A 13,039-nucleotide genomic window follows, 5' to 3' on the forward strand; every position below is an offset into this window, starting at 1 on the left:
CATGTTTATATGAAAACCGATCTTATTTATTTCTTAGTCTTGATTATTTATCTTTCTTCTTCTGCTCTTAAGAATTCTCTTCTTCTCTTTCTTCTTTTCACTCTTCTCGTCTTTTTTTCGAGCTCTATATTTTTTGCTTCATCTTTTTTTGCCGTGTTATAAAAGCCTCAACACTTCTTGAAATTGTTTTTTTCTCATAGAATCTCAGACAATTTTTGATTTTATACAACACGATTCATAATTTCGCCGTGCACTCCTTAGCATCATAAAGTTCTTCTTCGACCTACAGTAAAGTGTTCGAATCAATATATAAATTCTCCTTAATTCAATTATCTGCATTAAACCTATTATATTTTATAAATTACAGATTATTACAATATAATTATTTTACAACAATACAAAAGCACGTATGTCGCCACACGTCCTCTCCTATGATAGTTCCTTTGTCTCATGTAGCGTTCTCTAGGTTGCATAATTCACTATGCCGAGTGAAATGGAACTGAAAACCATTAAGTGCAATTCTTCAGAGAATGGAGGAAGTCATTCTATTGTATTGGATATCAGTATCTATCGTAGAACTTAGGGTCAAACTACGCGGACCGTACGGAAAATCATTTTATAAAATCGATCACTAAAAAAACTATCAACAAAATCAGAAACTGCAATTACAACTTCGATCCAATTCGGAGTTTTCTTCTTTCTCACTTGAATTCATAAAGCCTTAAAATGATTTTACGTTCAGTCATTTCTTATGTGTCTAGATAACATTGTGTTAATTGATCAGTTCTAGGTGTAGCAGTATCAACGACGCCAGGACCGATCCTCCGACTCGGCATCCTCCTCCTCCTCCTCGTCCTCGAGACGATTGTCCGGGACTGATTCGGTAGACATTTTGTTGGTCGTCGAATCGGAAGCTGTGTTGTCCACTTTGTTTTGTGTAGGTGCCCAAGCAATCTGTGGGAATTCAAACGAATCAGTTTCTTGAGCTCAATGATGGCAAAAGTAAAAACTAAGATTGAAAATCTACATACTTGTAAGCGCTTCTCTTTGAAAACTCGACCCCGAAGCACGGCCTGCTCTGCATTAAGCCGAGTTGCATACGAAATGGTTAGTTGCGGAGCGGATCGATCCACCTCATGCTTAGTGATTTCGCCGAAATGCTGTAAGAAAGAAATCATTGTAGCCTTTTTATTCCACACTTCCGTGATGCGTCTCCACTTACCTTAAAATGTCCCAATAGTAAATCACTGTCTTCACTATCGAATCCAGATATCAGTAAAGTCGTCGGTCTCCGATCGACGCATGTCGAAACGGTGTTGCGTACGCGCATGTTTCGTCCAAAATGCGTCTTATGTGATGTCGACGATGACGAAGAAATCCCCAAGCTCCGTTGAAGTTCCTCGAGGCGTTTTTGAATTGCGGTGGTATCGTTACCTTCTTGTTGTTGTGCAATCAGTTCCAACTCCAGGTCGAGCAACTCCTTTTTCTGCTGCTCCTTTGTTTTCTTCACGGGCGGTTGATTTTGAATTTGAGCGGATAATTGGACTTGTTCCGTGGCAATTTCCTTACGCAGCTTATCGATCACGACCTGCAAATCTTTGATTGTGGTCAGTTTTTTCGCACGGGCCGGATCCGAAGGATCGGTTTTCTCAACAAGATCCACAGCAGCCTTCATCTCTTTCAAATATTCGCGTAGAAGCTCGTGTTTACGTTTATGCAGGCCATGAGCCAATTGCACAGCCGTCTTTATGTGATCCTCCTGCTTTTTCCGGATAATTGCGGTAGTCGGAAGTGTAATTGAGCGATTTGTTTTCAACCGAACTGGCCCAGGTGCAGGAGCAGTAGGAGTCATCGCCGATGACACAGTTGTTGGTGCCGTACTCGTGGCAGTGCTTCCCGCAGACGAGATAGCTGCATTAATGATTTTGGCACTTTCAGTTGCGGTAGTAGGCACGGCAGGAACTACATTGTTCAAATGGTACTGGCTCTGCTTTCGACCATTCGCCACGATGTCCTCCTTTGGAGTAGTAACGATTGGGTTTTCAGTGCTACCCGGACTGTGCCAGAATACCTTAATGAAACGATTGTTAAGAACAGCCTCTGTACTCCGGTAGGCTACGTTCGCCTCGGCATGGGTGGAAAATGTCACAGTTGCAGCTTCGGGGTCTCCTTCGTACGAGATTTGAATATTCACGATTTTACCGAATTTCGAAAAGTGGTTATTCAAATGTGTGATTGTATTCATGCCACGGGGTATCTTGCGCAGTTCCAAAGTACAATTTTGCTGGGGCCCAACCCGCGGCCCTAATCTGCTATTTATGGGAAGTTTTCGTTTCGTAGGCCCTTCAGCTACGGCGACGGTGTCTTCCGGTTCATATCGACGCTTCGACTGCGATGCTGACACGTCGCCACCAGCGTTCGCATCAACCACTGGCACGGAAATCAGTTCTCTTTGCAACGGGGTAGCAGCTGGATTGATTGGGAACGAGAATGCAGCTGTAGTTGGCCGAAAGCCTGCGCCAGGCGGACGAGTATAATTACCAGGTACAACAACTCCAGACTTATGGGGAAATGGGCCGCGGGCTCCTTGGAATGCACTACTTCGATTCCACAGCTCCGGCGCGTCAGGGTTATATTCACGTAAGTGAGATGGCATTCCAATGAGAGTGGGATTATTGATCCCTTCGAGCACGACAGGATTCACGCCATGGTCCCAAGGGCACGTCTCTCCTCGAACGCAGTAACCCTTCTCGTCGAAATCTCGACATCGCTGTCTTTTATTCGTACCATTGTTTATGTTGTTATTTTCACTAGCAGGTGGGGAAGATGAGCGGGAGATTTTTCTATGCTCGGGCGAACCTGACCGGCTTCTTGACGCCGAATGACTTTTTGTTCTATTTTTACCAATCGGTCTGGGAGATCGTTCTGCAACACGACGTTCTGGTCTTCTTCTTTCACCAGGTGGAGGTGATTTATTTCGGAAGACACGTTTCTCATTGACTCGGCGGTCGCGTGATCGAGATCGTCTAGATCGTTCCCCGGACCGTGATCGGGAACGTGAGCGTGAACGCAAAGAAACCCGTCTCCGGCGAGACTCACGTGGTTGATTTTCTTTATCGGACGTTTTTGTTGGGCTGTTTTGTATTGTGCCGACGGGCAAGACAGTATCTGCTGCTGGTGTTTGCGTTTCATCCGGCGATACGTTCGATGTGATCTCGGCACTTTTTGTTGTCGTTTCTTTGGCTTTGTTATCATATAATGGTGGGGTGCATTCCTTTTCGTGTTTTACTTCCATCGCTTCTGGCATGGGTGGTACTTCGGCATCAATGGCATTCTTTGTGACGGGCAACTGATTCAGGTATTCTTCAGATGAAATGGCGGAGAACAGTCGATCAAGGAACGGTTTTGTTTCACTGCCAAGAAATACATCAAGCTGCTCAGTCATACTTTTTTTCAATTCTTTAACCGGTTTGTCTTTTTTTAAGAGAGCGAAAACATAACGTGCTAGTGCTATCGGTTCGGCTTCACATCTGGAAATAATATAGAGAAATGGATATATATTTAATGGGAACCATCATCGTCATTCGTATAAATTAGAATTAGATTATTAAGTCAATGCTTCAACATAACACAGTTTACTTATTTTTTATAAAGACAAAGACACAAACACAGTTACAATTGAATCGCTAAATAACCTAATCCTGAATTAGAGGAATAATTTTTGAGCTTTTCGAAGAAGTGAAGAACGAGTATCTGGAAAGACTTAGGCCTCAACCGCAGAACAGTTCACTTAATTCTTTAAAACCTTAAGAAAGAAATCCATCACTGCCTGCAATTTCGATGTGTAGCATACGCCACTGTTTACCGAGATCTCTCGTAATGTTTAGAGCTCCTTACTACGACAAGTCTAGACGGGACACGGTTTGTTGGTCCGTTGGTAACGACAAAGGAAGAATATTTTTTTTTCGGGGGAAGGCATAAGGGAAAAATCAATAGAAATCGGTTAATCGACACTAGGCGAGCTTTGCAAAAACATAGAAATGTATTGATCTTCATAAGCACATCAAAATGTGATAGAGTAAACGAGTGAATGCAATGATTTGTCCTCACTAATTGTGATCAAACCCGAGGCTCTTAACGAGATTGCCTTTAACAAAGAAACACATAGCTTCTAAATTGCACCCAAAACTAGAAGGGATGACGAAATAAAGAGCTCCGGAAATATGACAGTAAATAAGGATCATGTGAGCTCAAAACCAAATTGATGGGAAAATATTAAAAGCTTTCGTATGTAACACGATGTGGAGACTCGCAGACATGTCAATTCATGGAAATAGGAGGAGGAGGAGGATTGGTTTAAGGGTCAAAGAGGTTAGTTTTCGATCACAAATGCATTGACGCTAAGACCACTCACCAATCATATCCTGCAATGTAATGATTTAATTCGTGAGAAATGTGCGTCACCAAAATTAGAGAATGACATTTTCTTTGATTGGGACCTACATGGCATCCCTCAAACGAAGCGGATCGATGAAAGTAAGTAGCTAAAAGCTCTGTCCATCCCATCCCATTGTGGTGATAGAATTCAGCGTAGCGCATGCCGCAATCATAGCAATTCAACCATTGACATGGGGAAGGAAATCAAAGCTGCTCCAATTAGGAAAAATATTTGAACTATTCATCAACGGAGAGCTTTCTGCTTTCCGACCCTACTGTACCGACAAAATGAACACCTTTCGGATATTATCGAGCATTTTCTGAGTTTAGGCGAGCATCATATTGGAAAGTTTAGTGGAAATCCTATTATTAACAAAAAATATTATTAAAATAGGTCGAAATTGCCCCTTTCACGTCAAATTACTCCCCTCCACGAAATAAACGGTCAATATCACATCGAATTGACTATCGGATATATTCAACGTACATACACTACGAGCTATCTATCACTGCAATCATCGTGAAGCCAAATATTCTTACACAAAATATCAACAAAACCTTTCATTCCTAAAGCGCCGACCTTCCGATTTCCGCCTTGTTAATTTTCAGAAGGTTATCGACAACATGTTAGGAATGTTCTAACAAAGAAGGGCATTTCTGGAGACTTAAAGCTATTTTCAGCTAGCGCCATCGTCACCAGATCGTTGAAATGTGCTCCAGTTCCCTGCAGATGTTTTCGAGCTGGAATGTTCAATAAAATAACCAATAAGGATATCATTTGCGAGTCGACTCAATTGTGCTACTCAGTCCATTCATGTTAGTGAGTCAACTCAGCACGAAAGAGGCGAGTCGATGACATCGAACCGCCTCAGAAGATTCGACGGCATCGAACCTCTTCAATTGATGCGACAACACAATCTCAACGAGACAATGAACACGCTTCTGATCCGACTCAGCGAGATGTGAGTCAACTCAATTGGTGCGACGATATTGGATGGCTTGTTGATGCGATGTACTTTATGTATAGTAGATACTTCCGTTTTTAGCAAATGTAGCCAATATGAGTATTGTTTCTTTTTAGGGGTGGGGGAGTTCTAGTCCCGCATTCATTTGATGCCGGACCGGACCAAATGGAGAACCACTTGTTCCCACTCTTGATCACTCATCAAGAGTGGCTCCGTGGACCATCAAGAGTGAGTGCCAGTTGCTCTCCATTTGGTCCGGGCCGGCATCAAGTAAATGCGGGCTTAGGACTCCTTCACCCCTAAACAAGTCGGGAAACCGGAAGCTAGACGCTTCAGGTATGAAAGGTTTTGTGTATTTCTTTTATAAAAAGAATTGAGCGTGCATTTGTCTCATTAGCATGTAGCACGTAAAATATGCATATATTATGTGAAAATATCCACTTTCAAGTGATATTGACATTCATAGTCTTGAATTGGCAGAGGACAGTTTTGACTTTTAACCTATAACTTTGTTAGTAATGGCGCGATTTTCATCAATGGCATCATTGGCAGGATCATGCTCTATACTGTAGCCTATATTGCTGCAAAATTTAGTGATTCTAGGGTGAACTTAAGGGGGGTTTTCCTGTCAATTACTAAAAATTATAGTAATGTACTATTATTAACTTTATTTGAACAGGTATCGGTATGGAGGGTATTTCGGAGCCTAGCCACCATATAGTGGCAGCCCGCTGATTTTTTTCAGATTTTTCGGTTTGGTAGTTTCTGAGAATGGGTTCGTTAAAAAAATGACCACTTTCAACTCCTCGCACTCCCCACCCTTTCAACAAAAGTCAAAACTAAGACTGGCTTCGAAAAGTACTAACCGAGACCTTTAATTTGATACCCCACATGACTATATTTGATGAAAAAAAAAATATACACCCCCCTTTTGCATGTATGGGGACCCCCCCCCCCCCCTTAAATTCATCGTAAAACGATGTAACTCACTATATGCGTGAGCGTTCATAGTTCCCACCTTTCTATCAAATTTGGTGTCAATCTCTATAACCGTCTCCGAGAAAAATGCGTGTGACGGACAGACAGACAGACAGTAAACCGATTTTAATAAGGTTTTGTGTTTACACAAAACCTTAAAAAGAAATTGTCTAGCTCCGAACAAGCTTTTGCTCTGAACTCTAGGCGGATTTAGGTTGAATATAATTCACACTCTTGTCGTGTTTTGCAAATTATAAAAGGGAGCATATAACATCTGCGAGCCGCTTCGATCACGCTGCTCCCAGAGCAGAGGTGAGGCAGCGTCTGAAGAGTTGCCTCTGTCCTGGTAAGAAACCGTAGCCGTCTTCGTCCCTCTTTTAATGAGTATTGTATATATTTATGGTAGGTAGGTATGTTTACAGAGCAATCTTGTACTGTGCACGTCGAAACGACAATTATAAGGCGAAATGTGGCATGAACAAATTTCAATATGAAATGAAGTACATAATTTGAATATTCATAGAACCTAACCCATTATTGCAAATGAGCGACATATTAGCAAGTCGCAAACGTAATTACGGATTAACTTTCCGCATCAGATTACGTTTTAGTGAATAAGATAAGATAAATGTATCAAATCACCACCAGTTTGCGCTGTTGGTGTCGGATAATGAAGTATAAATACTCCTACATTTAATCAAGGAATCATTTCAGTTTTAACCATCGTTGTATAATAGTGAATAGCAAGGAAATAAGGATGGAAAAGAGCCAAGAACGTATACTTTTTCTGTATGAGTTCAAACTCGGTCATAAAGCAGCGGAGGTGACCAAGAACATTAACAGCGCATTTGGAGCTGATACGGTAAGTGAACGAACCACACGGCGGTGGTTCGAAAAATTCCGGTCAGGCGACGTAAACCTTCAAAATAAGCCACGTGTACATCCAGGACCATCGATTGACAACGACGAGCTGCGTTTGCTACTCGAATCCGACACACGTCAGTCTGTGAGAGCCATTCTAGAGAAACTGGGTGTACACTATTCGATAGTTTCCCGGCAATTGCAACAACTTGGAAAGGTGAAAAAGCTCGACAAATGGGTTCCGCATGTCCTTACGGAGCAAAACATGGCGCTTTGAATGGAAATTTGCAGTTCTTTACTCACCCAGGTAAGTGCTGACTTGGGGAATGTATTTATTGGGACAGAGATGGGAATGTACTAACTTGTATATAACCCCAGCGCACCCAGGCTTTTGTATATTTATTAAAAAAACAAACCTATTGTCTTCTAAGACTTCTTTCTAAATTCGGAATGTTGAATACCAGGAAACTGAAATCACAATGTTTTGGACAAACTGTTCATCCTGAAGTAAATTTAGATGTATTTTATCATTTTAAGCCATTTTTTAAGTTTTCGATACGAAATATTCGTCATAGTGTTATAGGTGAAATGAAAATAATGCTGACTCTTTGAGTCGACTCAGCTAGGTGAGTGAGTCGAAATGAGTTTACCCAACACTGCCATTAAGAAGTGGTTTGCTAAGTTTAAAAGAGGCGAATTGACCATCTAAAACGATGCACGCAGTGGGCGCTCCAAAGAGGCTGTTACCGACAGAAACATCAAAAAAGTTCACAAAATAATTTTGTATGACCGCAAAGTGATAGCAAAAATCCCATGCCCAAATTGGTGCACAAGCGCGTGACAACTTTCAACTATTATAACTTTGTTAGTAATAGTGTGATTTCCACTAAACTTGGTAGAATCAAGCTCTATATTATAGTCTACATTGCTGCATGGCTACGGGGTGCTAGTATGAACTTAAGGGGGGTTCTGTAGCCAATAGTAATATACAATTATTAACTTTATTTGAAGGGGTATCGGTATGAAAGTTATTTCGGTTGGGCAGTTTCTGAGAATGGCCCCATTAAATAAACGATCATTTTTGACCCCCCGAACTCCACGCCTTTCGAACAAATGTCAAAACTAAGACCAGCTTTGGTAAGTACTAACGGAGACCTTTCATTTGATACCCCACATGACCTATTGTCTACGACTATATTTGGTAAAAAAAAAATCACATCCTCTTTTTGCATATATGGGGACCCCCTCCTCCTTAAATTCGACGTAAAAGGATGTAACTCACTGTATGCGTGAATGTTCACAGTTCCCACGTTTCCACCAAATTTGGTGTCAACCGTTGCTACAGTTTTCGAGAAAAATGCGTGTGACGGACAGATAGACGGCACGGTGGCATATGGGTTCCAGATTCGACTGGTGGAGCAGCGATGTGGGCTTCCGGTCGACAGGCCATACAATGTACTGCAAGTCAAGCAGCCAGGGGCTTTGTGTGGGCGAAAATAAGACAACACCCCACCCAGTTTGGCACTGTCTGAATTCGAGGAAATGCTGATAATCTTGTTCTCAACGCAAGGGGACGAAGTCCAAAGGTAATTTCAATGCTTGGGCCCTAGAGTGGGGTAACAGAGAATCAATTGCTAGAGGGTTCAGCTTATTAGAAGCTTTTGCGCAGATGGATATAGTTTTGGCTAATGAAGGTGCTGTAAACACTTTTCAGAAAGGGAGATCAGGCTCGGTTTTAGACCTGATCTTTGTCAGCCTTACGCTTGCGGGTGGTATGTCCTGCTGTGTCAGCGAACCCTACACCCACAGTCATCACCAGGCAATCTTCTTTGAGACATGTGTCGAGTCACAGGGCAAAAAGCTGTCATGCCCGAAACCGAAAAAATTTTTAGGCTGGTCTGCAAAATCTTTGGATGAGCAGATCTTCATAGAAGTGTGGTTAGATCAACCTGATAAAGCAAGCGCCTCTACGGAAAGAGCCGTCCATCTGGCTCAATGCATCGCCAATACATGTGACCCGTCCATGCCTAAGAGGTGCTCACTCCCCAGTAGAAGACCAAACTATTGGTCGAATGATGAACTGACCGGCCTTCGATCAGCCTGCCACCAGAAGAGCGGCTCAAAGGGCGGTAGTTAGAGTCGATCAGAAGCAGAAAGAGTGCCAGTAGCAGCAAATATTGCGTGGTAGTAACCCTGGACGTGAAAAAATGCATTGAATTCGGCCAATTGTAATCTAATACGGAAATCTCTGGCGAAGGTTGGTATTCCCGCCATTTCGCTGCTGACTCAAGGGAGATAATCAGTGCTGTTAAAAGTTGGCTCTGGTCTGACACTTGCGGAGGAAAAAAACAAAAGCGGTCCTCATCACTAAGCGCTGGAAGAGAGAATCGGGAATCATATCATCACTTCCAAGCCGACCATCAAATACTTGGGGGTGATGATAGACGGGAGGCTCAGCTATAAGCAACACATGCAGAATATAATAATAATAATCGTTGGCGCAACAATCCATATTGGATCAGGGCCTTGAAGTGTGTTAGAGCACTTCATTCAAGACCGTAACGGTACACTACAGTACACTGCAGGAGGCAATGTGGTCAGCGTTGCGCTCGCATTTTTATTACCCTGATTTGATTCAGGTACTCATTCACAGTTGTGTCGACTGGGGTCCGACGTCAAATCACGATAACAAACCCCTTTTGTCGCCAGTGAGATTTGACTTTCCGCTACGCCAGCCCAGTGCCCTAACCACTTGAGCCATCCGGACGCAGTGCAATATGTTTGCGGCAAATCATTCACTGTTAGTATGGCCCTGACGAGGATGATGCCGAACGTGGTAGGGCCACGACATACCTCTAGCCCTGAGGGTGCACTTGGGGTGACATCTTGGCAGATGAGATGGCGAATATATACAATGCGAAGCCAGTCTCTCCTTTATCGCAGACGAAGAACGCTGAGAAGGAGAGATCCATAAATAGATGGCCAGAGCGGTGGGAACGCTCGGGAAAGGGTCGGTGGACTCACAGGCTCATTCCTGTCCTGAAGGAGTGGTTGGAGAGACGACACGATGAGATTAATTATAATCTCACCCAGTTTCTCATGGGGCACGGAGGATATCGCCAATACCTGTACAGGTTTAAATTGGAGACCTCACCCGATTGTCCAAATTGGGATGGAGCCCCAGAGGACCCAGAGCATGTATTCTTCCATTGTGCGAGATTTGTAGAAGGAGAAATCTAGAGGAGACTCTAGGAGGGGTGCTGGTACCAGAAAATCTGGTGGCGAAAATGCTAACAAAACAAGAGAATTGGGATGCGGTCAACTGCATGATCGCATCTATCCAAAATAAACTGCGAAAGGCAAGAAAAAAAACAGACAGTAAACCGATTTTTAATTTTTTGTTTTACACAAAACCTTAAAAGTAGCGACGAAGATGAGTAGCGAAGTTATCCAGCGGTCGGGATCGCTGCACTTTGCAAGCTTGATACACGAAAGTGGTAGCCGTCTTTAATCTAGATGTACATCAATACTGCGTTGATAGGGATACCATCTACCTTACGGAGTCTGCACATTCACAGCTTCCATGGTGGATGGCACCTTCTGAAAAACGTAGCGGAAATTCCATCAATGAGTTACATGGCCCAACGCTTTACATTTGCTGAGTAAAACAATTCGACAGACTATTGTATGAAGCAATTAAGCATTGGCTTCGACCGATACTTACTGATGTGCTCCTAGTCCAAAACCACTTCACTCGAAAACATTAGTTACCCAGAATTAAACTTAATTGAAGGAAAGTACAATTCTATTTCAAAAACAAAAATACATTTTTCTCAATAGCCCACAAAAATAAATTTGGGTTGGAGAAAACATTCATTGCAATTAAAGCTGACCTGCGACTCTTCAAGGGATGCAGTAGTTGCAAACCACAATATATACAGATATAAGCAAGATTCCCAATTGGAAGGCGTGAATTTGCGGGCAAAAATAAGGTTAAAGTACTCGAGGAAATCAACAAAATCAACCAATTTCAGTGAACAGAACGCCCAAAAGAATCGCGGTGAGAAGAATAACCAAACCTTACTTTATTCGTGCTACCTTTCAGATTAAGTTCAGGAACTTCTGCAATGCAGAGTTTACTTTGCTAACGGCAAACGTTTCGCCACAATATTTACAATAATTCAACAAAATAAATAGAAAATCTACTCACAGTGGCGCCAACACCTCCGACAACCAGCCCTTCAGGGCTTCCGGATTGTTAATGATCATCCTACGTCCCTGTGTTATCCAAATTGCTAGTCGATCCTGTTAAACGCTGACAGCAAACTGACCGACTCCTATATTCACGCTTCTTCCACAGTATTCACTAAAGTCCTGAAAATAGACGAGAATCCACCCGGGAGGTTAGGCGCTGGAGTATTTGCTATTTTTGTGTTTTCTTCTTCACGGGACGGAACTCCCACAACGTGCAGAAGTCACTTGTTCCCGTGCGGCAAGACTTTAATCACAAAACTACGTAACACAAAGTGACATTAGCCCCGAGCGTGTTTTTTCTACTAATCGCGGCAGCAAAAAATCGTCGGAGACTTTCTCGATTTTGATAAGCAAATGGGCGCCCTGTCACATCCACATCGAACTTCTCGCACTGCCCAACTGCAGAAAAATTCACCTCGATCGTCCAATTAACCCGTGCAAATTCGTACTTTACTTTAAAACAATGATTGAAAACATGCATCCAATCCGAAATACCAAATTACTGAATAAATCGCACTCTACGAAAACACGTCCGAGTGGCCTTTTGCATTTGCCGTCGTCGAAGTCGAAAACTTTTCGAGAACACAAAAATGGAGACTTCGAATGCAGTATCCAATTCCAAAATTATTTCACATGATGTAACTTGCCTATTTTCAGATGTTTTCACACCACTATCTGCTAATACTATTCTCTGGTAATAACGATGGCGTTTTATGCTTTATACAATGATTTCTATCGGATTAATACCGTGTTTTCCGTAATTTTCACGACTATGAAATCTCGAGATTTTTTCGTGTGACATCTACTCGAATGTAGCACTTTACTTTTTCGAAAACAGGCGGCGCTAGCGAGGTCATTAGAAAGTCCGAAGACCCGCTGTATCGACGAGTGAATGTACTGCCATATTTTAGGTGTTATAGGGAAGATAAACAATTTCGGAGTAACATCCAATTTTTCTTTTATTAAACTAAACAATTTTGGTTTCAAATACTGCACATCTTTGTTAAATTGGTTCCTTTTGACTTCAGTTCAACCAGTTTAGGAAAACGGAAAATTGCATTAGATTTTACTTTAAGGGGGCACTATACTCTAGAGCTTTCGAGAAATAATTTTTTTTCCGTTTAAACTATACTGTAATATTTTAAAAATTACGTAGCAAAGTTTTAAGCACGAGAAAACTCTTTAGGAGATCAAATTACGCGTTTCCTTTCATTATTCTATGCGAGTCCAATTTCGGTGCCGCAGCTGGTATTATGAATTGGAGTATCTGCTCTGTTCTATTGGAGATGTTGACTTGATTCTTTAATTTTGTGATAAGTAGCGCATTTATACAGTTGTAACTATCGTTTCCAATAATTCAATCGCGCAATGGAGAAACAATAATCAGTAAGCGAGGACTTTCACTGTTCATGCTTACGTTCAACAATAGTGAAGACCCAAACAAAATTCACAACTTAACAGCTATCCTTAACAAGAAAGTCAAAATAGAAGCGGTGAGAAAAGTCAGCGACCTAATACCCCAGTGCAAAAGATGCCGAAGTTTC

At 42.1% G+C, this 13,039-nt stretch overlaps 1 protein-coding gene across 1 annotated transcript; it reads right to left on the bottom strand.

The window, feature by feature from the left end:
- Positions 1-324: 324 nt before the first annotated feature.
- LOC119659362 (zinc finger protein swm) lies at positions 325-12,325 on the bottom strand. The gene is made up of 5 exons (XM_038067413.1): positions 12,143-12,325; positions 11,452-11,615; positions 1,223-3,530; positions 1,032-1,160; positions 325-954 (listed from the first exon to the last, which is right to left on the bottom strand). The coding sequence occupies exons 2-5, from the start codon at positions 11,508-11,510 to the stop codon at positions 802-804; spliced, it is 2,649 nt and encodes an 882-aa protein (XP_037923341.1). The 5' UTR covers positions 11,511-11,615; positions 12,143-12,325; the 3' UTR covers positions 325-801.
- Between the last annotated feature and the right edge of the window lie 714 nt (positions 12,326-13,039).

Source organism: Hermetia illucens, chromosome 6 (genome assembly GCF_905115235.1).
Source record: "Hermetia illucens chromosome 6, iHerIll2.2.curated.20191125, whole genome shotgun sequence".
Taxonomy (NCBI): domain Eukaryota; kingdom Metazoa; phylum Arthropoda; class Insecta; order Diptera; family Stratiomyidae; genus Hermetia; species Hermetia illucens.